The sequence below is a fragment of the Pongo abelii genome, chromosome 23 (assembly GCF_028885655.2).
Source record: "Pongo abelii isolate AG06213 chromosome 23, NHGRI_mPonAbe1-v2.0_pri, whole genome shotgun sequence".
NCBI lineage: Eukaryota > Metazoa > Chordata > Mammalia > Primates > Hominidae > Pongo > Pongo abelii.
In genome coordinates this window covers 34675979-34700830 of record NC_085929.1, presented here as the reverse complement: position 1 = coordinate 34700830, position 24852 = coordinate 34675979, and the positions used below count along the sequence as shown (strand labels likewise).

Here is a 24852-nt window from a genome sequence, read left to right as displayed (position 1 = left end):
ATAACATACTCATTGCCCTCTTCAGAGATTTGGGCTTACAAAATATGTCAAATGATAACATTGTTGGGTGAATCTTTCATCTTAGTTTTAATTTTTTCCTTCATTAGGATGCATCATCATTTTGTTGAAGGAGATAGTATAGTATAGAGGTTAAGAGTGTATACTGTGGAGCCTGACTACTGGGTTTAGAATCCTGGCTCTGCCACTTACTAGCTGTGTGACTTGGGGCAAGTTTCTTAACCTCTCTGTGACCCAGTTTTCTCATTTGTAAAATAAGTATGGCTTATGATTATGATGGTCATTATGGTGATTATTCAAGGACTTACAGGATTGGAGTAAGAGAAGGGATATGGTGCATCTACCACCAGCATACTTGTAAAGATTTTTTTTTGTAGATTTGGAGTCAAATGACTGAACCAACAAGCTGATGGTTGTTTAGAATCAAAGGTCATTAGCAGGGCAATGAGGACTCAAACAGCAGCTAGTTTGTGTTAAGGTCTTTAACCTTTTGTTTCCAAGACACCTAAGTCCCTGTCTGCAGTTGTATGTTATGACAATAATAGCAGTTGTTATCCAGAGATTTAAATTCTAGGACAGTAACTCCCCACATAGGGTCTTGTGGAAGAAACAAATACTTTTCTAAAAGAAGATAAGTGAAATCTTAGCTAATAAATCTGTGGCTCTTAAATTAAGATGACCATTATATGTTATAAATAACATTATAACTTAGAGAAATTTTATCTTTTTTTTTTTCTCAATTCAATCCAGGTGACCAGACAGGAGAATGCCGAGCTCATGGGAATCTGGGCTCTGCATTCTTCTCCAAAGGAAATTACCGGGAGGCTCTCACTAACCACAGGCATCAGTTGGTACTCGCCATGAAACTCAAAGATCGAGAGGTAGGAAGTTTATCTGCAGATCAAAAACATTTTTTTTTCTTTTGGAAATGTGGAGCTCTATTTTCTGTTAAAAAACAAACTGTTTCAGGTATCTTAAAATATTACTTTCAGAAGAAAGTATTACTTGAGACTTACTGATTCTGTTTTTCATCAACAATTGAGTGTTCTATATATCCAAGCATAGTCCTTGGATATATAGAAATAGATAAGACTTTGTTCTTGATCTCATGATCTAACAGCTTTGTCAGATGCTTTGTTCTTATTATGTTCAAATGTGCATAAGTTTATGTAAAATTAGAAAAAAGCTATGTCATTATGCCATACTCATTAAATTGTAAAAAGCAAACATTGTTTTTTTAGATCAGATATTATTACCGCAAACTCTTTACATTGTTGCTTTGGTGGATTTTCAACTCAGGAGCATACTGAGTTTGATTGAGATATCTGAATCATACTGGTAAAGAAACATCATCATAGTCTTTATTAAAGAGATGAACTATAATATGCTCAAAGAGTTAATATTCAGTAGATGTAACATGATTAGAGACTGTCTGCAGAGTGGAAAGAAGGTGAGGTTGGTGTCAGATAGGCCCAGATTTAAATCCCAGCTGCAGTACTTCCTGGCTGTGGGATCTTGGGGGTAGTTATAACTTAACTCTTCTTTTTTTCCTCCGTTTTCTTATTCAGGAAATGATTATTCTATTTATTCCAAACACAGTTGTGGTAGGATTATAAATAATATATGTAAAGTGCCCAGCATGGTGCCAGGATTTCCATAATGGCATTCCACAAAGGAATTCCATAAATGATAGCTTTTATTATAATATTATTAATAGGGAAGAGAAGGTTAATAGCAGAGGCAACAATAAGTTTATAAATCAATCTATGTGTTGAGAAATATGTTTAGTCATGTTTACATCTAAGAATTCTACTATGGGACCTTATAAAGATTAATTATATTGTTTAAATGATCCAGCAACTACGTGTCTCAGGAACATGGTCAGGCACTAGGAAGGAATTGGGGAAGAAAAGCCTTTGAAAGCCACCAAAACAGACTATTGAAGGGCCATGGACTTTGGGCAATTTTATTCTCTAGAGAGTTACCTGAACACTTTTGTTATTGCCCAAATAACTAACATTACAAACAATTCTTATAAGCCAGATGATCTGATTTCTTGATGTTCAGGGAGTGAAATGAGAGATCAGACTCCTAGAGACAGATATACTAATGGCATTAAGAAGTGAGAGCCAGGTTTAAGAACTAAAACAGCATAGTTGCCCAGATAGGTCCATTTAGTGAAGGGACAGATTGCTATAAATATGTCAAGAGCTGGTCAGGCACGGTGGCTGACGCCTGTAATCCCAGCACTTTGGGAGGCTGAGGCAGGCGGATCATGAGGTCAGGAGTTGAAGACCAGCCTGGCCAACATGGTGAAACCCCGTCTCTACTTAAAATACAAAAATTAGCCGGGCGTGGTGGTGGGTGCCTGTAATCCCAGCTACTTGGGAGGCTGAGGCAGGAGAATTGCCTCAACCCGGGAAGTGGAGGTTGCAATGAGCTGAGATTGCGCCACTGCACTCCAGCCTGGGTGACAGAGCAAGACTCCATCTTGGGGGAAAAGAAAAAAAAAAAAAAAGGCAAGAGCTGCATTTATACTCTTTTTTCCTAACCTTCAAGGTGTATGTATTAGCCCAATTACTACAAAGGGTAGAAAGACTTTTAAGATATCTGAATCATAATGGTAAAGAAATATCATTGTAGGACATTCTCTATGATATCATAGATGTTATATTATAGATGTTAAACAGGAGGAATGAGATTTTTCTGCCTTCCCTCTTCTCAATAGTGTCATTTATGTCATGTTTTATAACCTCTGCTGTACAATATGTTATTAAGAAATCATTGAATTATGAGGATAGAAGGGACCCTGAAGTAATACTGGTACCCATTCCTTCCCCAAACCTACACATCTTAGGTTTGCCACCTACCACAGTCACTTCTAACTAAGCCCTTCCAAAATTGCCCTTTGCATAGCCGCTACTGCAGTAGCACAAGCCTGCCTATTGGGATATTCTCCTTATGTATAAGTAATAGACTCCAGGGCTGATTTAAAATTCCCACTGAGGAGAATTTCTTTTTTCCCTTATGTGAGGAGAGTATGTCCAGCTACCACATTCCTTTTCTAAGCTTAATAATATTCTCCTCAAAGTTTCTGATTATTAAGAGTTTAATAATCAACCTCTTCTGGCCATTCCCTTTTCACAGTGGCCCATTTGGGTTGTCAGCCATAGATAGCTCAACTATTGCAGAGGCCTCCTGAGTTGTTCCTCCTGTTTAGCCCATGCTCCTGCTTGATGTTGCTCAAGCATGTTTATCTGATTCCTTGACTGACCTATGGAATTTTCCCTTTTCCTACTGTGTTTCTTCTATTGTGTTTGCTTCTGGAATTATAAAGTACCATTCATTTTCATGAGAAATTAATGTATTTTTCTTAGTTTTTTATTCATAAATTTATTTCCTGTATCTGATACATAGTATGCATTCAGTAATTCTTTTTAACTTTCTGTTGGGTGGGGGGAACATTTCAGATCTAATCTTTTAGCAAATTTTAAGTATACAATATGATTTATTAACTGTAGCTTCCTGGTATACATTAGAGCTCTAGAACTTATTTATCCTACATAACTGAAACTGTATACCCTTTAACCAACATTTCCCCATTCCTCTCCCTCAACCCCCGCTGGTAACCACCATTCTGTCCATGCTCTGCTTGCATGAATTCAGCTATTTTAGACTCCATATATAAGTGAGATCATGTAGTAATTTTCTTTCTGTGTCTGGCCTATTTCACTTAACATGATATTCTCCAAGTTCATTCATGTTGTTGCAAATGTCAGGATTTCCTTCTTTTTTAAGTCTGAATAACATTCCAATATATGTTTGTGTCTGTGTGTGTGAGCTATAACTCCTTTACACTTTCATTTCTTGATAGATACTTAGGTTGTTTCCATATCTTGGTTATTGTGAATAATGCTGCAGTGAACAAGAGCATTTCTTTAATTTTTAAGGTTGTTTTTGAGTGCTGCTTCTTACCTGCCCATGTTTTACTGGAAATCTTTATCCCTGTATCCCTGAAACCAGCCACCAATTGTTAAGACTGGAGTTAATATTGGTTTAGAACTTACAGGAATGTACAAAATATCTAAAGGGAACTATTTCAGCAATATGTATTTTATCTAGGTTCAGGGTTTTAGTTGGCCATTCTGAGATTTAATTCAGTTAAGTGTGATGTCTTCTCATAAGGCACCTAATACTGTGCTTAGGGTTCAAGGTCTGGGTAGTGTGGTGTGGGGTTACTCCCTTTGAGGGACTTACTTTCTTTTTGAGGCAAGCTTTAATACATGAAAATATTAAAACATTGTTTCAGCAATAAATGATGAATGCTGTCTTAATCACTGCTGAAATTCTGGAATTCTAGAGGGGCAGAGACTGATATAAACTTGAGGAAGCTTTGTGAAACAGGTGAAACTTGGAATGTGATCCTAAGCTCTGGTTAGCATATCAGTCATGTTTTGCTGAGTGATAAGAGAGTTCATGGCTTTAGCAAAAACCAGATATTTACCACAGTCCTATTCAATATAGTCACAGAATCTTGTTTTTCATAAAAGTTAGTATAGTGTTGGGTACAGTGGCTCATGCCTATAATCCCAGCTCTTTGGGAGGCCAAGGTGGGCGGATTGCTTGAGCCCAGGAGTTGGAGGCCGAGGTGGGCAGATTACTGGAGCCCAGTAATTTGAGACCAGCTTGGGCAACATAGTGAAACCCCGTCTCTGCAAAAAATACAGAAATTAGTTGGGTGTGGTGACACATGCCTGTAATCCCAGCTACTCAGGAGGCTGAGGTGAGAGGATTGCTTGAGCCCGGGAAGCCAAGGTTGCAGTGGGCCAAGTTCACACCACTGTATTCCAGTCTGGGCAAGAGAGAGAGAGACCCTGTCTCCAAAAAAAAAAAAAAAAAAGTTAATATTTATTAGTTTTATCCAATTACATAACAATTGCATGAAAATAACTAATTATAAGCCTATCATACTGTTAATATTTTTGGTATGCTCTTTTAGTCATATTTGTAATTATAATTGTTTATATTTATTGAAACCAAAATGGAAATCCTCTTGGAGTGCTGTTTTATAATTTTTTGCACTTATGTTTTTCCACTTATAACACATTTCTTCATTTTATTAAGTGTTCTACTGAAATTCTTATGACTTTCTCATAATTCATTTCATCTATTTTCTTACTGTTATATATTTAGGTTGTTTCAAAAGTTTTGGTATTATAAAATCTGGAAAAATATCCTTGTAGGTAAATCTTTAAACACATCTTTTATCATTCCTTTAGTTAAATTATTAGAAGTGGGCTGGTTTGGAATAAACATAGTAAGGCTTCTTATACTTATTACTGATTGCTCCCAGGAAAGCTGCATCTGTTTCAGGCCTATCAGCAATGTATCAGAGGTTTCATTTCCCTGCCCTGGCCAACACTGGACATTAATATTAAAACCAAAAGTCAATTTAATAGGTTAAGAAAAAGGTAATATCTTATTGTTTTAATTTGCATTTCTTTGATCACTACTTGGGTCAACTGTTTTTTAAAATTTCTTTTATAAAGAGCTTTATGTTTATATTTCCTTTATAAAGAACTTTAATACTCTTAACCTGTTTTCTTCTATAGTGGTATTGGTTATTTTGTATTGGTCTGATTCTGGGCATTGCTGTGTCATCCCACTGAGCTGTTAGGCACTTTGTGTTCGAATAACACACAGGTTTAATTATTATTGCCCTATAATACATTGTATTTGCTAGAGAAGTCCTATACCATTATTCTTTTTTTTTAATGTCTAGGATATTCTTGTCCCCTTGCCCCATAAATGAACTTTAAAATCATTTTGTTAGATTTTAGAGAATCATTCATTGGGGTGTCTATTGGAATTGTATTGAATTTACATATTACTTATGAATAAATTGATGTATTTTCAATAGTTAGTCTTCCATTTAGTTGCCTGGTCTGTCTCTCCATTTATTCTTACATGTCCCCTCACTGATCTACACTTTTAGGGAGATTTTCTTTTCCTATACACTTCATGTATCTTATTGGAAATGAGATATTTTTTCATTGTGTGTGTGTGTGTGTGTGTTTTGAGACAGGGTCACTCAGGCTGGAGTGCAGTGGTACAATCATGGCTCACTGCAGCCTTGACCTCCTGGTCTCAATTGATCCTCCCTCCCAAGTAGCTGAGACTACGGGCGCATGCCACCATGCCTGGCTAATTTGAAAAAAATTTTTGTAGAGCAAGGTCTCACTATGTTGTCTAGGTTGGTCTCGAAGTCCTGGCTCAAGCAATTCCCTCACCTTGGCCTCCCAAAGTGCTGGGATTATAGGCATGAGCGACCACGCCAGGCCCTCATTGTGATTTTTTAAAAAAATAATTTTTGATGGTATGTAGGAAGGGTGTTCATCTTGCATGTTTTGTCATGAAAATTATCATATGAAAATTATATTAGTGCATAATTTTTTGTTGATTCTCTTGTAATACAAATTATTTGAAGATAATGATAATTTTGTACATCTCTGTTCTTATGTTACACTCCTATTTTTTCCTCTTAATTATTGCACTAATTAGATCGTTTAGAACACTCCCAAGCAGCAGTCTTACCATCTTCAATTTTATATAAGTTTTATATAAGTTTTTTATAAGTTCAGGCAATACAGATTTTATGATTATCCTATTCTTACATTGTACCTGTGATCCTATATTATACCTTGTTTGCCCTTTTGCATCATTTTGATAGTGAAGTAAAATACAGTAAACTTCCTTTTGAAGCAAAAATTAATACTGTAAATGCTATGCGTGGGAAGGATACTAAACTGCATCTTTCTACCTCATGCATCTTTGGCTATAATAAGTTTTAGGATTTTCCAAAGTAGCTAGATAGCAGCCTGAAAGTAGTTTGTCTGCCTACCTTTAAAAAGCAATAGGTTTTCTTTAAAAAAAAATTTTTTTTTTTTGAGATGGGGTCTCGCTCCGTCGCCTAGGCTGGAGTGCAATGGCGCGATCTCGGCTCACTGCAACCTCTATCTCCCAGGTTCAAGCGATTCTCCTGCCTCAGCCTCCCAAGTAGCTGGGATTACAGTTGCGCACCACCACGCCCAGCTAATTTTTATTTTTAGTAGAGATGGGGTTTCACTGTTTTGGCCAGGCTGGTCTCGAACTCCTGATCTCAGATGATCCACCCGCCTCGGCCTCCCAAAGTGTTGGAATTACAGGCATGAGCCACTGTGCTTGGCCAAAAAAAAATTTTTTTTAAATTTTATTGTTTTTTAAAGACAGAGGTCTTGCTACATTGCTCAGGCTGTAGTGCAGTGGCTGTTCACAAGTGTGATCATAGTGCACTGTGGCCTTAAACTCCTGTCCTCCTGCCTCAGCCCCCTGAGTGGCTGGGACTACAGGCACACCAATGCATAGCTTAATAGGTTTTCTTTTCTACTGTTGCTCTCAGATACTTAATAGGGGAGGTGGTATCTTCTCCACAGGATTTTTTTATTCTGACTAACTTTCTGTCTACTTTAATGGTTTCAAAATTAATTTTAATTGCCCACAGAGGCCTTCCTATGAGTTAATATGAATTGTCAGAAGAGTACATAAATTACATAGGATTAGAGATAGTGTTCTCTATTCAGGAAATCTGATATACAAATATGCTGGTAACTCCAAAGTATTTTTTATCAGTCTAATTTGTCTCTTGAGCTTCATACTCTCTACCCACCTGCCTCCTGGATAAATACCTTCAACTCTGTTGACTGAGCCCTCAATCTGTGCCTATTTCTGCATTCACCACTGTCCTGTTGCCCAAACTACCTCCTCCCCTCACTCTCATATTTGCTTAGTTACTCGATTCTCTTCTTCTGTATTAGAAATCTCTTTCCTGCCTCCTCCCATCTCTTTTACCTAGACTGTTGCAGTACCCTCCTCTAAGAACTTTTCACAGCTTTTAATAGATATTCTTATGCAAGTGGAGGAGAAAGGATGTATACTACTTGGGCCTATGAGCAAAGTCTGAAGCTGCTGCCGTGAGTAGATAATTTCTTTCCAATATAGGATAGTGGTTGAGAGTGTGAAATTAGATATTCAACAAACTTGGGCTTGAATTTTGGCTCTGCCATTTATTACCATGTGACCTAAAAATTATATAGCTTTTTTTTTTTTTTTTTTGAAACGGAGTCTCACTCTGTCGCCCAGGCTGTAGTGCAGTAGTGTGATGTCGGCTCACTGCAAGCTCCGCCTTCTGGGTTCAAGCCATTCTCCTGCCTCAGCCTCCCGAGTAGCTGGGACTACAGGCACCCGCCACCACGCCTGGCTATTTTTTTTTTTTTGTATTTTTTAGTGGAGACGAGGTTTCACTGTGTTAGTTAGCCAGGATGGTCTTGATATCCTGACCTCGTGATCCGCCTGCCTCAGCCTCCCAAAGTGCTGGGATTACAGGCATGAGCCACCGCGCCCAGCCCGTATAACTCTTTTAAGTGTACTGATGGAATCATGAGTTGTTTCCAGTTTGGGGCTGTTATAAAAATGCTGCTATAAAATTTTTGTGAATATCTTTTGATGAGCATCAGCACTTATTTCTGTTAGGTATTTGGTCATACATATGATGTTTAGATTTAGGAAGTTTTTGCCAGTTTTCCAAAGTGGTTATACCAAGTTATATCATCAGCAATGTAAAGAGTTGTTAAACCTTAATTACAAAATTTAAAAAGTAAAAAGAAAAAGGTATATGGAAACACACATCTGAGCACATAACTCTGTATGTGTAGTTTAATGGAGGAAGTGATTCTAATAGTGATCTATTTTGCTTATTGCTTAGATCTGTTTTTTGCTTATTGCTATTTTTTGCTTAGATCTATTTTTTGCTTATTGCTATTTTGCTTAGATCAAAAAGTGATCTATTTTGCTTATTGTTGTGAGAATTAAATTAGTTCATATAAAGTGCTTGATGAGGATAGTGCCTTAGACATAATTAGGATGCAAAAGGGATGCTATTGTTATTATTGATGTTATTGTCATCATTATTTACTCATATGAATATTGCATATGACTACATTATATCAGTGTTTGTTTTAGTGTGAAGTTGTTTTTCCCTAAATATTCAAGTAAACAAGATACTCCTTGAAAAAGTGCTGTAGATTTTATTAGATAGCTTTGCATACCTCTTGTCACACTGGGGTGTATAAATATTCTAATTTATGAAGCCCTGTTTTAACCCTGTCCTGATTCTAGTTTCTTCTTGATCTAGTCCATCTTTTATAAGCTCTTTGAGTTATCCTTCTAAAATTCAATTCTGATCATGAATTACATCATCAGAAAAAGCCTGCTTAAATTTAGCCTTTGACACCTTCCTTTTCCCCCCAAGATAAAGTCCAAACCCCTTCATAACCTTTTCTTATTACTTTTCTTCAACTACTCTGTATATTGTACACCTGTTAATCTGTTTATGCAAGTCTACTGGCCTTCTGCTTTTACCCTTCTGTACCTTTGCTCTTTCTGGTCTCTTTGCATAGAAGGCCTCATCTTTGACTCCTTAGCAACATTTTCCTTTTTCAGGTTTAGTTGTCATTTCTGCTACATTGAAGCTCTCTTTCTCAATTCTCATCTTCTCTACCTAATATCATATTAAATGTTAGTTAAGTCCAATTTATCAGTACTTTTGTTTATTAGTTAGGGCCTTTTGTAACTTGTTTAAGAAAATGTTTGTATATCCCAAGGTCATTGCATTTAGATTTACTGCCACTTGGAATTAACTTGTTTGCATTGAGGTAGAAATTAAAGTTCATGTTTTTTCTCCACATGGATATCCAATTGACCCAGCACTCTATATTCATGAGACTGTACTGCATGTTACTTTTGTCGTAGGTAAGATATAAGGTATACATATAAAGACTCTGCTCTGTTAATAATTTTGTCTATCTTTATGACAATAGTAAATTTCTTAGTTATTATAGCTTTTTAATGAGTCTGGATACTTGATAATGTAATTTTTGTAGCTTTGTTCTACTTCAAGATTGCTGAAGATATTTCAGGTTCTTTACATATATGTATGTCTTAGAATTAGCTTGTCAGTTCTCCTTTCCTCTGCTTAAACATCTTGCTGGAATTTTGACTGGGTTAGCATTGAATCTATAAATATATTTTAATCTTACATTCCATAAACATGGTATATTTTTCCATTAATTTAGGCCTTGTAGAATTTCTTCCAACAGTGTTTTATTCTTTTCAGTGTAGAACTATTGCATATCATTTCTTAATTTTATCCTTAGGTTTTGTGTGTGTGTGTGTGTGTGTGTGTGTGTGTATATGTGTGTGTGTGCATCCTCACTATTGTAAATGGTATTTTTAAATTTTATTTTTCCCTGGTTCCCTTCCTTGATCCAGATATTCAGCAACCCTGGGGACAGTGTTATTTGCTCAGCCATCTGTATTCCCATACTACTTGTTTTTTTATTGTTATAGTTTTATCATTACATAAGTAATGTATGAGTTAGTTATTGATGTAAAAGATTTAAAAACTGTCTTTTCCAGAAGTAACCACTGTTAGCAGTTTGAAATGTATTCTCCTAGATTTATACTGCTCATTGTGGTAGCTACTTCCACATGTGGCTATTGAGCATTTAAAATGTGGGTAGTTTTAATTGAGATGTGCTGTAAATGTAGAATACGCTCTGGACTTCAACGCTTAGAATGAACAATGTAAAGTATCTCATTAATTTCTTATATTGTTTAATATAGTGATAATATTTTGACTACATTGTATTCAAATGTGTTATTAAGGTTAATTTTACTTTCTACATTTTTATGGATTACTAGAAAGTTTAAATTATATTTGTGGCTTTTATTATTTTTCTGTTAGTGGGGTGGTAGCCCATTTTCTATGGATTTAAATATACATGTCTAAAAATGTATTGTTTTATTTTTCATAAATGGGAATGTGGTATTGTTCTCCAAATGATTTTTTGTTACTTAATAATCTTGAACCTCTGGAGGCTGAGGCAGGAGAATGGCGTGAACCCGGGAGGCAGAGCTTGTGGTGAGCCGAGATCACGCCACTGCACTCCAGCCTGGGTGACAGAGTGAGATTCTGTCTCAAAAAAAAAAAAAATAATAATAATCTTGAACCTCTTTTAATGTGAGCACACATGGATCAACTACATTGTTTTGTACTGTGTGCTAGTATGTATTATGGGTGTGCCATTCATCCACTGTTGAAATTCAGGGAGTTGTTTGGGTTTTGTTGTTGTTGTTGTTTTCTTGCCATTACAAACATGGTTGCAGTAAAAAACCATATATAAGTCTCTTTGTATACACTTAGAACTAGAATAGCATCTGAGAAGTGGGATTGCTGGGTCAACAGGTGTCTTACACATTATATTATTTAAAACATTTTATTCAGCCTTATTGAAGTATAATTGCTGAATATAAATTATATGTATTCAAGGTGTACAATGTAATTGTTTTATGTATGTATACATTGTGAAATGACCACAATCAAATTGATTAACAATTAAGTATTGTACTTAGTTATCGTTTGTATGAGTTGGGGGTGGTGAAGACACTGAAGATCCATTCTTTCAGCAAATTTTAAGTAAACAATAGAGTATTATTAACTATAGTCACCATACTGTGTGTTAGAGTCCCCAGAACTTATTCGTCTTATAACTGAAGGTTTGTACTCTTTGACCAACATCTCCCCATTTCCCTCACCCCAAGCCCTGGCAACCACTGTTCTACTCTCTGCTTCTATGACTTTGACTTTTTAAAAGTTTCATATATAAGTGGAATTCCATGTAAGTAAAATCATACAGTATTTGTCTTTCTGTTTCTGGCTTATTTCACTTAGCATAATGTTCTTCAGAGTTGTCTCTGCTGTCTCACAAATGGCAGGATTTCCTTTTATGGCTGAATAATATTTCATTGTACATATATTTTTGTATGTATGTGTATATGTATGTGTGTCTGTACACACACAAACACACACACACACACACTCTGTTTTCTGAATCCATTCATCTGACGCTTAGGTTGTTTCCATATCTTGGCTATTGTGAATAATGCTGCAGTGAACAGAGTTCAGACATGTCTTCGACATTGATTTCATTTGCTTTGGATATATATTCAGAAGTAGAATTGCTGGATCATAATGTAGCTGTTTTTTAATTTTTTGAGGAATGTCTATATTATTTTTCTTAATGGCTGTATCAATTTACATTCCTACCAACAGTACACAAGCATTTTCTTTTCTGCACACCCTTGCAAACAATTGTTATCTCTCTTGTTTTTGATAATAGCCATCATAAGAGCTATGAGGTGATATCTTATGATCGTTTTGTTTTGCATTTCATTGATTAGTGATGTTTTAACACTTTTTCATAATCCCGTTGGCTATTTATATGTGTTCTTTGTAACAATGTTATTCAGGTCCTTTGCTTTTTTTTAATTGGGTTATTTTTATTTTTATTTTTGCAATTGAGTTGTATGAATTCCCTTATCTAATATGTATTTTATAAATTTTCTGCCATTCCGTAGATTGCCTTTTCATTTTGTTGATTGTTTTCTTTTGCGGTGCAGAAGCTTTTTGTTTGATGTAGTCTCATTTGCTTATTTTTTCTTTTGTTATCTATGCTTTCGGTGTCATATCCAATACATATTTTAAATTAAAAGATTTACCCAAATTGCTTACCAGAAAGGGTGCTCTAAACACCTTAGCACTTGATATCAATCTGTTAGTTTGTTTTTTCAACTGGATTGACAAACTGTGGCCCTCGGTGATCCCTTAGTTACAGCACTTCCCATATATTTGTTTGTAATGGTGTTCTTCCCCCCACTGTAGAATTGGGAGCTTCTGGTGGGAAAGGGGCACAGTTTATTTATTTTAATAATCTCATCCATTTATCCATTCAACATGCTTGTGCTTACTATGTACCAGGTGCTGTAATGCCTTTGGATATAAAGATGAATATGCCATCATTCTTGCCTTTGAGGAGCTCACATCTCCTGGCAAACCTCCTATGGTATTCCAGGCCAGTCATGATAAATGCCTGTTGGTTTGGAGGAAGAATATTGAGGGTGGTAGTAGGTAAAAAGTGCTCTTCTCTCCTTGGTTCTTATGAGTGATAATCTTTATTTTACTCAGAGCTGGAGAAGTTATCATATAAAGCCAAGTAGTAAATACCAACTCACTTTAACCATCTGGTCATTTCTGCAGTTACTTTGCTCCTAGTAACTAAAATCTAAAATTCACATTCAATAAGGATACTTCCAATGAGATGTAGTGGCATGCACCTATAGTCTCAACTACTTGGGAGGCTAAGGTGAGAGGATTGCTTGACCAGGAGTTCAAGGTCTGTCTGAGCAACATGGTGAGACCCTATCTCTAAAATAAAGGATATTTTTTATATTCTGATGATGCCTTTCACATGAAAAATCTTTTAAAATGAAATTTCATTTTTTGTGATTGTGAAGAATAAAGGTGAATCATAATCATTATCAATTTGACACCTGTGGGTTTGCATGAACAGTTACTGACCAAAAGAAAAGACTATTTGACTTTGTGAGAAAATTGAGCCTTCTGGATTTCCTTTAGGATGTAGCTACAGGAAATTAATTAGATGATTTTTGATGACATCATCCTGACCACAGCACTTTCTCTGAAAACAGTGCTATTTTTCTTGGACCTTTTTGCAGACATTTTCTACACTATGTGTTTTATTATATAATTTGCAATAATGCTAATATGAAATCCATACAAAGGCTTGTGGGGGGTGTGTGTGTGTGTGTGTGTGTAAGAGAGAAAGAATGTAGTTGAGGTAATTATTTTACTTCTAATAGTACAGGAGAGTGGGTTAAAAGGTAAAAGCATTCCATTTTAGCAGAGAAACAAATCCTCTTAGGGAGTATTAAGTTCATGAGGGGAAGGCTTGGCAACTTTTCTGGGGTGTGTATCTTACAGGCTTTTGAGAAACAAATAGGATTGCTAAACAGTAACTCTCAAATCACTGAAGACTGTAGGACTTGGAAATGCTTGTGAAGAGTGGAGACAGGACATCAATTTCTTGATTGTGTTCTTTGTACTTTGTATTATAAATCGGCTGAGTCTGACTTTTTGGGCCTGTAGTGAGTTATAAAAAGCTATTTTTCTTCTGCTGATAAAATAATTACCACCTCAAAAGAAATTGTACACGCAGGGAATATATGTATATATATGTGTAATGTATGATAATGTTTGGAAATCATTCTGCCCTCAGCTGTTTCATCTTTTCCAACTGTAATTTTCAAAGTTCTACTTTATCGTCACTCCATCTATTATATTTTTCATTCTCCTCTTTCAGTCATAACATTTTGTAGTTTCTTCATATGTAGAGTAGAAGCAACTTGAGATTAGGAATTAGGAGATCTAAATTCAAATCCTGGTTTTGCCACTAGAGGCCTTCTTTTTTTTAAAATTTATTTATTATTATTATACTTTAGGTTTTAGGGTACATGTGCGCAATGTGCAGGTTAGTTACATATGTATACATGGATAGACCTCTTGTGGAAGCTCTTTGGGCTGCTAGTTCATCACCTGTAAAACAGGAAGACCAGATTACATGATTGTTAGAGCTGGATTGCTCAGTATAGTAGCTGTTAGCCACATGTGGTTATATTAAATTAAATAAAGTAAAAAATTTGGTTTCTCAATCACAATAACCACATTTTAAGTGCAAAAATAGACTAATGTGGCTAGTAGCGGCCATATTCGACAGCACAGAAAATTTTTTTTATCATCTTAGAAAATTCTATTGGATAGTGCTTCCAGAGTCTTTTGTACATTGACTCTTTAATCAGAAGACAAAAAGTGCAGCAATATGAATCATAGACTATTTTCATTTTTATATAGTATATGCTATTTATATTAGGATCATTTTTATCCCCTGTAGCTACACAAAGGAAAGAGAGAAGATTCTGCTTCTGGCAAAGTCGCTCATATCAGCACAGCCACATAACAATTATAAACTGTGGGCAAAATATAAAACAAACAGCTATATGAGGGTACTAGAGAATAACCAAACAGGCAGAAACTGGAAGAGAATTAACACTTGGAAAAAGAGAATAACACTGAGTGAATTCCTTGGTTTTATATTTTTTGTTTGGTTTCGTAAGAGTGTAGGCCCCAGTCCTCACAGTGCTATTAAAATTATATAGAAACTTGTAGCCTTATTGATTGAGGAATCAGAGGGCAGAGTATGGGCCACAAAAACAACCAGAAAGTGAGGTGGGAAATCCTGTAAAGGGGAGAGCCGTGTAGGGGAGTCCCAAATTCTATGTATAAACTCTGATCAGATCTCTAGGTAGCTCCTAGGCATATGAGGACAGATTCCAAGCAACTCAGGTAAGGCTGGAAGAACTAAATAGAGATTTCACCTGCTGCCCACTTCAGGAGAAACAGTTGGGTGTTTGAGTTCATCAGGGTTAACTGCTGAAACAGAAAAGTTGATATTGTATAGAATAATATAACAAAATTTCAAGTGTATACAGTGTATCATTCACAATGTCCAGGATGTAGTCCAAAGTTGTTAGACATATGAAGAAACAGGAAAATATGACTCATACTAAAGAAAAAAGACATTCAGTGAAACCAGCCCCAAGATAACCCAGATGTTGAAATTAATAGAAAAGAGTTTTAAAAGTTACTGTAACTATGTCCAAATACATAAAATATGCTTATAATGAGTAGATAGGAAATCTCAACAGAGAAATAGAAACTATAAGAAAATAAAATGGAAAATATAATATTTAAAATCAAATAGTCATTGATGGGCTTAATAAAACATTAGAGATGACAGAGAAAGAGACATGAACTTGAAGACAGATCAATGGAAAGTATCCAATCTGAAAATCAGAGAGAAAATAGATTAAAAAGAATAAAAAGAGCCTCAGTGTCTTATGGGACAATATCAAATGGTCTTACATATGTATAATTATATACACGTTACAAAAAGATAAACAGAGATAATGATGCAAAAGAGAGCATTAGTAGAAATAGTGGCTAAAATTTTCCCCAAATTTAGTAAAAAATAAATTTACAGATTCTAACACCTCAGCTACTCTCAAACAGCATAAATACAAAGAGAACAATACCTAAATGTTTTATATTCTACTATAAACCAAGTATAAAGAGAAAATCTTGAAAGCAACCAGAGAAAAATGACACATTAGATAGAGGGGGAGCAATAATACAGATGATGGCCGATTTCTTATCAGAAATAATGGAGACCACCAGAAGACAGTGGGAGAAAATCTTCAACGTGCTGAAAGAAAAAAAAATGTGTCAACCTCAGAATTCAATAATCAGCAGAAATAATTTTCAAGAGTGAAGACAAAATAAAAACATTTAAAAATAGGGAAAACCAAGAAAATTATCAACAGACCTGTGCTATAAGAAATGCTAAAGGAAGATTTTCCATTCTGAAGGAAAATGACATCAAATGGAAACCCAGACCTACAAGGGAAAAAAAGGAGAAACTGCAGAGATAATAATAAGTATGTTGGTAAATATAAAAGATTTCTTGGCCGGGCGCGTTGGCTCTTGCCTGTAATCCCAGCACTCTGGGAGGCCAAGGCAGGTGGATCACATGAGGTCAGGAGTTCGAGACCAGCCTGACCAACATGGTGAAACCACATCTCTATTAAAAATACAAAATTAGCCGGGCATGGTGGTGCATACCTGTAACCCCAGCTACTTGGGAGGCTGAGGCAGGAGAATCGCTTGAACCCAGGAGGCGGAGGTGGAGGTGGAGGTTGCAGTGAGCCAAGATCGCGCCATTGCACTCCAGCCTGGGCAACAAGAGCAAAACTCCATCTCAAAAAAAAAAATTTTTTTTTTTACTTTTTTCTTTTTTAATTTTTAAAAAATGCATATGGCTAATTGAAGCAAAAAGTATACAATTGAATTGTAGGATTTACAGCATACATCTATGTATTATATTTAATTCTTATATGTTGTTGTTGGGAGCATGAAATGGTACAACTATGTTGGAAAAAGTCTTGCATTTCTTTAAAGTCTAAACATACACTAACCCTGTGGCCAGCAAGTCTGCTGCTAGATATTTACTCCAGAGAATTGAAAACATGTGTCCATAAAATGGCTTGTATAAGAATGTTTATGGCAGTTTTACTCATAATAGCAAAATCTGAAAATAGCCCAAGTGTTTCTCAATGGAAGAATGGATGTAAAAACTGTGTATTTTAAAATATATGTAGCAACAGGAATAAATCTCCAAAACATTAGACTGTGTGAAAGAAATCAGATACCAAAAGAGGACATACTTTATAATTCCATTAATAAGAAATTCTAGAACAGGTAAAACTAATCCGTAGTGAAAACAGTCAGATCAGTGGTTGTCTTTGGGAGCGGAGGTGAGGACAGGTTTGACTAGGAAGGGATATACGGGTACTTTATATGGCGATGGGAATGTTTCATCTCTTAATATGTGTTTGGGTTACCTAGGTGTATGTGTGTGTCAAAACTCATCAAATGGGCCGGTTGTGGTGTCTCACGCCTGTAATCCCAGCACTTTGGGAGGCCCAGGTTGGTGGGTCACAAGATCAGAAGTTCGAGACCAGCCTGGACAACATGGTGAAACCCTGACTCTACTAAAAATACAAAAAATTAGCCAGGCGTGGTGGCACATGCCTGTAATCCCAGCTACTTAGGAGGCTGTGGCAGGAGAATCGCTTGAACTCAGGAAGAGGACGTTGCAGTGAGCCAAGATTTCACCATTGCACTCCAGCCTGGGTGACAGAGAAAGACTCTGTTTAAAAAACAAACAAACAGAACGTCATCAAATGGTATATTTAAAAGTTGTGCATTTTATTATTTATAAATTTTATCTGAAAATATAAATAGTGATATACATGCTGAAGTATTTAGGGGTAAACTATACTAATGTCTAAAACTTACTTTAAATTGTATCAAAAAAACAGATTGATGAAAAGATATATAGATATGTTATAAAGCACATTTAGCAAAATGTTAGGAGTTGTAGAATCTTACTATGGATTGTGTTATTCACTGTACAGTTCTTTTGACTGTATCTTTGTAAATTTTCACAATAAAATTTTAGAAAAAATAAAAAATAAAAGTCTTGGTAGTGAAAGAAGGATGAGCAATAATTCTAGTGATTTGAATTCTTGATGAGAGCTGACCCATGTGGAAGAAATTTCACTGGGTAGCCCTGGCTCTGCCTCCCTATGCCATGAAAACAAAACCACTTCACAATTCCCATCTCTTTCCTGGCTGTACGTACCCCGCATATCCTAGAACGATATCACAACAACATGTTCATATATGGCTGAAACCCGGTTCAACTAGATGTCCAAAATCAATGAAGTGCATGTTATCCTACAAGTGCAGTTTGGGTGGCATGAGTGGACGGAGGAGGTGGCAGACTCATTGTCTTTCTTTGCTTTAGCAATGGTGGCAGTGCTTTTTGATTTGTATGGCCAGAGCCTTTTCTTACAGCATCTGCCGTGGGGAGTCACCTCTCTCTTGCAAGAAAGTGCTAAGATGAAGCAGAGAATGAGATATAGGTCCCATGGAGAAAGTACTTTATGCAATTTAATAGAAATCACCAGGGCTGACCCTCTAATTTTATCCTGAAAAATAGGAAGCCTGTAGGAATGATATGATTTGACCATCATCAAGTGACTTGCTTCAATTTGTTATATCTAAAAGTAGTTTTCTTTTGTCATAATTTTAGGACTTCTAAAGATCCTACATTAATTATTTTACCCATAATGATACAATTTATAGAATGTTAACTGGATCCTAGTCATTTAAAATAGTGATTACCATTGATAATGGATGATTTGCATGTGATTAATATTTACCATTGACAAATAGATTTCTCATTTTTGTGTACATTATTTCATGTCATTCCCACAAAAACCCAGAGCAGGTATTTGGATTTCAGGAGTGGATTTTTATGTAGTTTGATATAATTCAGTAGTTTCCCAGAGAAACAGGCTTCCTGAGATATACCAAAAGCCTTCTGCTTGATAATGCATATGCTACACCCATATTAGGGACTGTAGATTGAACCAATAGCTAAGAGTTAAGCATAAAGAACCAAAATTAAAAGACTGAGAAACATATAACCTGACATACCAGAGTCTGCAGCATCATTCAGGGACTGAGAGGAGTTTGAGTGGTATTGTTCCTAAAGATACTAATGACAATCTGTAAGGCTGAGTGTGATTTTTGCGGCTAAGATGCTGTCATTCTGGTATAATGGGTGGCAGCCTGCCCCACCAGAACAGCTGCTAGGTAAGCTTGCACTTTCCTGATTTTTAACTTTGGGATCCTCGGGGCCAGATTGGAGAAACTGAAGCAAATTAATGGTAGTTTTTCTGTTTTGTAGATGAGAAAACTAAAGTTTAAAGAGAATGGATGATTTTTCATAACATTACACAGCTAATAATAAGTGTTATACTTATGGTTTTCTAAGATAACGTGAAATATGTTCTGCTAGCTACTTGGAATATGATTGATACAAAGGAGTTATCCTTGCTGAAACAAAATCTACCGTGTGTCCAGTTTTTAGAAAGATAATTTCCAAAACAAAACAACAGAAATGATAATTTCCTACAGTCCTTTTTAATTTTGTAAAACCATCACTGAGGTTTGTTTAATTTTTGTCATTGTGGCTTAGAATAATTAAAATCTGATTAAAATAGTTTGTAGAACAATGCCCTTCCCATTCACTGATACAGATGATCCAAATTAGGAATCCTTTCTTATTTCAGTTTTAGCTCACTAAAAACAGTCTGTTTTCTAAGCAGTAATCAGAATCTTTTATTCTCCCTGAATAAAGGTACTTTTCTCTAATTACCATGCAACATATATGAATCCCAAAGTTCTCCTTTTCTACAAGGAAATCACATTGCAAAGAAATCACCATTGAATTGCTTATTGCTTTTATTTCATAATACATATTCTTCTGCAGACTCGCTAACCAGGTGTCCGTTGCTTTTTGGAGGTGTGTTAGAACATGTCTTTCACCCATTCTTGGAAAATAGAGATTGAGAGTGGCAAGAACTTTCTAAATTTTTTAAATTATTTTAGTCTCTGATAACACTTCACTAATTAATTTTACTGATTTTAGTTAGAATTTGTGGTAATTGATTGAGTCTAAATTTTACCTTTTAACTATTTTTTAGGAGGCTTGCCTAGGCAAATCAAGAAGCTAAAAATGATTACAGGATGAATAAAATACTAATATAATTTAAGTATTTTATTAAGTATTTTAATAAGTATTCATAGATTCTCCAGAAATATTAGACATATAAGGAGTTAACTATGTTGATCAGAATTTATAAGCAGAATGTGGTTAAGATCATAGTTAAGATCAAATAGACTTTGGTTGAGTCCTCAGTCTGACACTTAATCTAGTTTTGTGATCTTAGGTAAGTTATTAAACTTCTTTAAGCCTGAGTCTCCTAATCCATAAAATGGGTAATCTGCAATAAAGTATTTAGCACAGTGTTTAGCATAAAGCATGTAGACAGTAAGTTTTAGCTGCCACAGCAGTTGCTGCCATGACTATCATCCCTAATCTCTTCCCCTAGCCAAGAAAGCCATTAGAGAAGTTCTGTTAATAGTTACTGTATATATTTGGCAGTAGCATAACTCTACCCATCTATCTAATCAAATCTTATTACTAATTCAGATCCATCTTTCTCCTGAATCCAAATCAGTCAGGTAGTTATTTTTCCTTTGATATACAATTTTATCCTGTTACTTTAGTCATGAGCTCATGATCCCAATGGTTTATGCTAACCAAGAAGGGTTCCTATAATAAAAATAGTGGGCCAGGTGCTGTGGCTCACGCCTGTAATCCCAGCACTTTGGGAGGCTGAGGCAGGCAGATCACTTTGGCTCAGGAGTTTGAGAGCAGCCTGGGCAACATGGCGAAACCCCGTGTCTACAAAAGATACACAAAATTAGCCAGGCGTCGTGGTGCATGCCTATGATCCCAGCTACTCAGGAGGCTGAGGTGGGAAGATCATTGGAGTCCTGGAGTTCGAGGCTACAGTGAGCCAAGATCAAGTCATTGCACTCCAGCCTGGGTGACAGTGAGGCCCTCTCTAAAAAAAAAAAAAAAAAAAAAATTACTGGTGACAGTCATTATTTTGTTTATCTCTTAGTCATCTATAAAACTGTCCTCTAAAGCCTGTCACTTTCTGTAGATCAGTTTTAGTCCAATGCTGTTTCAACTGGGAGGTCAGGATCACCTAGCCACTCTTTGGAAATCAAACTTACCAGCTCCCACCCCACATGCCCATTGACTGACAATCATCTCACCATTTCAGCATCAGAATGGAGTGTAGGGGTAGGCGGCATAGTTAGAAAAACACTTTTTCTTTTTCTTTTTTTTTTTTGTTTAAACTTTGTCCCCTTTCCTCCCTCCTACTGTGAGTTAAAAAAAAAAATGATTGCTTTACTCTATTGCTGAATGCCTTTACTCTCTCCAAAAAAGCAGCTGGAGTATCTTTTTTCACAAAAGAGATAAGGAAAAGGGCACTTTCATGTAAAACAATTATAAGTTCAAACATGCATATTTGTATCAGCAACTGTCTTTCCAAAGGCTCAGCAGAGTCTGCAGAATTATTGGAATGGAAAAAATATACAATACTGTAAAACCTGGACTAGCTTCCTGGTTCCTAACATTGTCCAATTTGTTTTAAAGCCACCTTCACCGCATATGAGATCCTGTAAGAAAAACAACTACCAAATTATTAAGATTGTTTTATTAACAGACTGTACCACAAACTATGTAATGGTCTTAATGTTTGAGGCAAACTCATGGTAGTGATGGAAATTTGAGGGCTTTCTCTCCTTATTTCAGGTGAAACATGCATGAAGTTGGAAAAATCTTTGCCAAAGCTTTTACCAGACTGATGGATTTTCTTGAGTTGTTTTAGAAGTGTAAAATTTCTTATAGAACTTCCGTAATGCGGACTGAATAGTCTGTCCTATTTTAAAGTTCTTCTGGTTCTTCCAGTGATTGCTAAATGTTTAATCTATCACAAACAGGCTCCTTGCTGTGGGATTCAAGATATTGTATTTACATTTATTTTCTTGATCTACTCTATCAAATTCCTAATGCTTCTCTCTCTCTCTCTCTCTTTTTTTTTTAAGACAGTCTCACTCTATTGCCTAGGCTGGAGTGCAGTGGTGGGATCTCAGCTCACTGCAACCTCCACCTCCTGGATTCAAGTGATTCTTATGCCTCAGCCTCTTGAGTAGCTGGGATTACAGGCATGCGCTACCACATCTGGCAAACTTTGTATTTTTAGTAGAGATGGGGTTTCTCCATGTTGGCCAGGCTGGTTTCGAACTCCTGACCTCAGGTGATCCGCCCGCCTCGCCCCCAAAGTGCTGGGATTACAGGTGTGAGCCACCAGGCCCAGCCTAATGCATTCTTAATAGCATCTTTTCTGCAATCTGGCAATCCATACTTCTTTTTTGGTCACTCTTAAGAAACAATCTCTCTTGTCTTAGATTGTTTTTGTTTTGCTTGTGTTTAAATTGGTTCACCACAGAAATGTCTTAAATGAGACCAAGTTCCCAGCCTGGTTCTTACTTAATAATCTATAAATGTACTATAAATTAAGCTCCTATTTCTGAGACTATCCCGTCCCTTAGTGTCTTTTGAACCCAAAGAAGGAGTAGTTGGAAGATACATTAAGCAGTGAGTAGAAAGAAGGAAAGAAGTTGTGTATGAATCATTTGTAAAATGAATTTGCAATTTAAAGACTGCTGTTATTCATTGATGTGTATATGTGTCTAAATAAACTTTTATTGAAGTATTATATATGGAAAGGTACACAAATAATTTTTAAATGAATTTTCACAAAGTAAATATATCCTTTTACCCTCTCTGCATATCAGAAACTGGAGTTACCAGTAACTCATTAGCGTTTCTTGCCTCCTTCCAATATTAATCACACTCAAAGGATAACCACTATTCTGACTTACAACAGCATAGGCTAGTATTTCCTATTTTTGAACTTTATACAAATGGATTCATATAGTATATCCTCTTCTGTACCTGGTTTCTTTTGCTCATTGTTATGTTTGTTAGATTTATTATTGTTGATGGCTATACCAGTAATTCATGTATTCTCATTTCTGTATAGTGTTCTGTTAAATGAATATATATACTATTTATGTATTCATTTGGGTTGTTTCCATTTTTTTCTATTGGAAACTGTCTCAATGTTGTTGTTGTTATTGAAGATAGTATCTTTTTCCCTCTATTCTTGCTTTTTCTTTTGCCTGATTTTCCACACTTTTACTGTAAAATAGTGTAGGTGTGGTTTGCTGTGTATTCTGTGTGAGATTCACTGAGCTTCTTGAATTTATGGCTTGATGCTTTTCATTAGTATTGGAACATTCTTGGCTACCATCTCTTCAAATACTGCTTCTGCTCCATTTCTTCCTGTCTATTCTAGGTCTTCTAACTGCATATATTATACCTTTGTACCATGTTCCATATGTCCATTATACTTTGTACTGGATTTTTTATCCTTTTTATGTGTCTTTCAGCTTAAATTTTTTTTTTTACTATCCTATATTCTAGATCACAGATCTCTCTTTAGCTATGTCCAACTTGCTATGAAGCCTATATATCACATTGTTAATTTTAGTTATTTTTTTGGAATTTCAATTTCTTTTTTTTTAACAGAATCCAGTTCTCTGATGAAATTCTCTAGCTTATCATTTTTCCTTGAATATATTAATAAGTTATTTTAAATTCTATGTCTAATAATTTGTGGGTTCGTTTATATTTTCTATTTCTTCTCTTAGTCCTATTGTTGGTTGTGCATGGTTCAGTTTCTTACTGAATGTTGACCATTGTATATAAAATATGTTATGAGAATCTCAATGGTATTATCTTCCTCTAGATAAAATTTCCTTTAATATCTGGCAGGTATTTAGAGTAGGAGTAGATCATCTTAATCCAGTCAAGAATGAGGTATTTCAAAGCTGGGTTTCATTTAAACCAATTTCTGGTTCAACTTTATTCTTAAGCTTTAGTCCTTTAATTGTCTCAGCTTTAAATCTGAGGTACTTACCAGGTCCCACCACCTTGATGGACTGTGAACTTTAGCTTTTATCTTTCTAGTACCATGAGAAGGCCAATAACTTGATTTATTGCAGTTACTTTCTATTTGTCTTCTTCTCCTCTAGGTGTATGGTACTTATAAAATAGTGTCTTGAAGGTAGTGGTGGCTCAGACACTTGAGTTCATGTTTCTGTAATGGCATGTCAAATCTTGGCTTCCTTGGTAGCTCTGAACTTCAGGTTTTATCTCCCTAGTCCTGGGGATTGCTGAAAGCTCTGCTAAGTTTCTGTGAGTTCCCCTGTGCTGGATTTGGTCCCTTCCATCCCAGATACTTTGATACCACTCCAATGCCTTTAAATGGATTTTTTAAAATTATACAATTTTAAAAGTTGTTTTTGGCAAATGAATTCTTCTGCTACAGACTAGTCTGTCATAACAGGAAGTAGTTTCTTATGTGATTTTTATTAATATTTTGATTCCTGATATTTATTTGTTTAGAATTACACCTTTTGGATCAGATAAGGATCTTAGAGAGCACCTTGCCCTCATTTTATAGCTGAGACAGCTAGGGCTCTGATAGAGATACCTACCTGAGGACATACAGCTAATTAATGACTATTCTCATATCAGGGCTTCCAACTTGTAGTCCATTGGCTTTTACACTGCATCACTGATAATGTAGTATTTGTGTCTTCTACTCACTTCCTGAGGTCATAAACCATGTCTAACCAGCATTCTA

At 35.8% G+C, this 24852-nt stretch overlaps 1 protein-coding gene across 6 annotated transcripts in view; it reads left to right on the top strand.

Moving 5' to 3' along the window:
• TTC28 (tetratricopeptide repeat domain 28) overlaps positions 1–24852 on the top strand; it is a 741686-nt gene that overhangs the window by 401955 nt on the left and 314879 nt on the right. For all 6 annotated transcript variants that reach the window (XM_054543701.2, XM_063723011.1, XM_024239653.3 and 3 more), the window contains one exon: positions 769–899. In XM_054543701.2, the coding sequence (XP_054399676.2) occupies positions 769–899 (131 nt within the window). The remainder of the gene's footprint in view (positions 1–768; positions 900–24852) is intronic.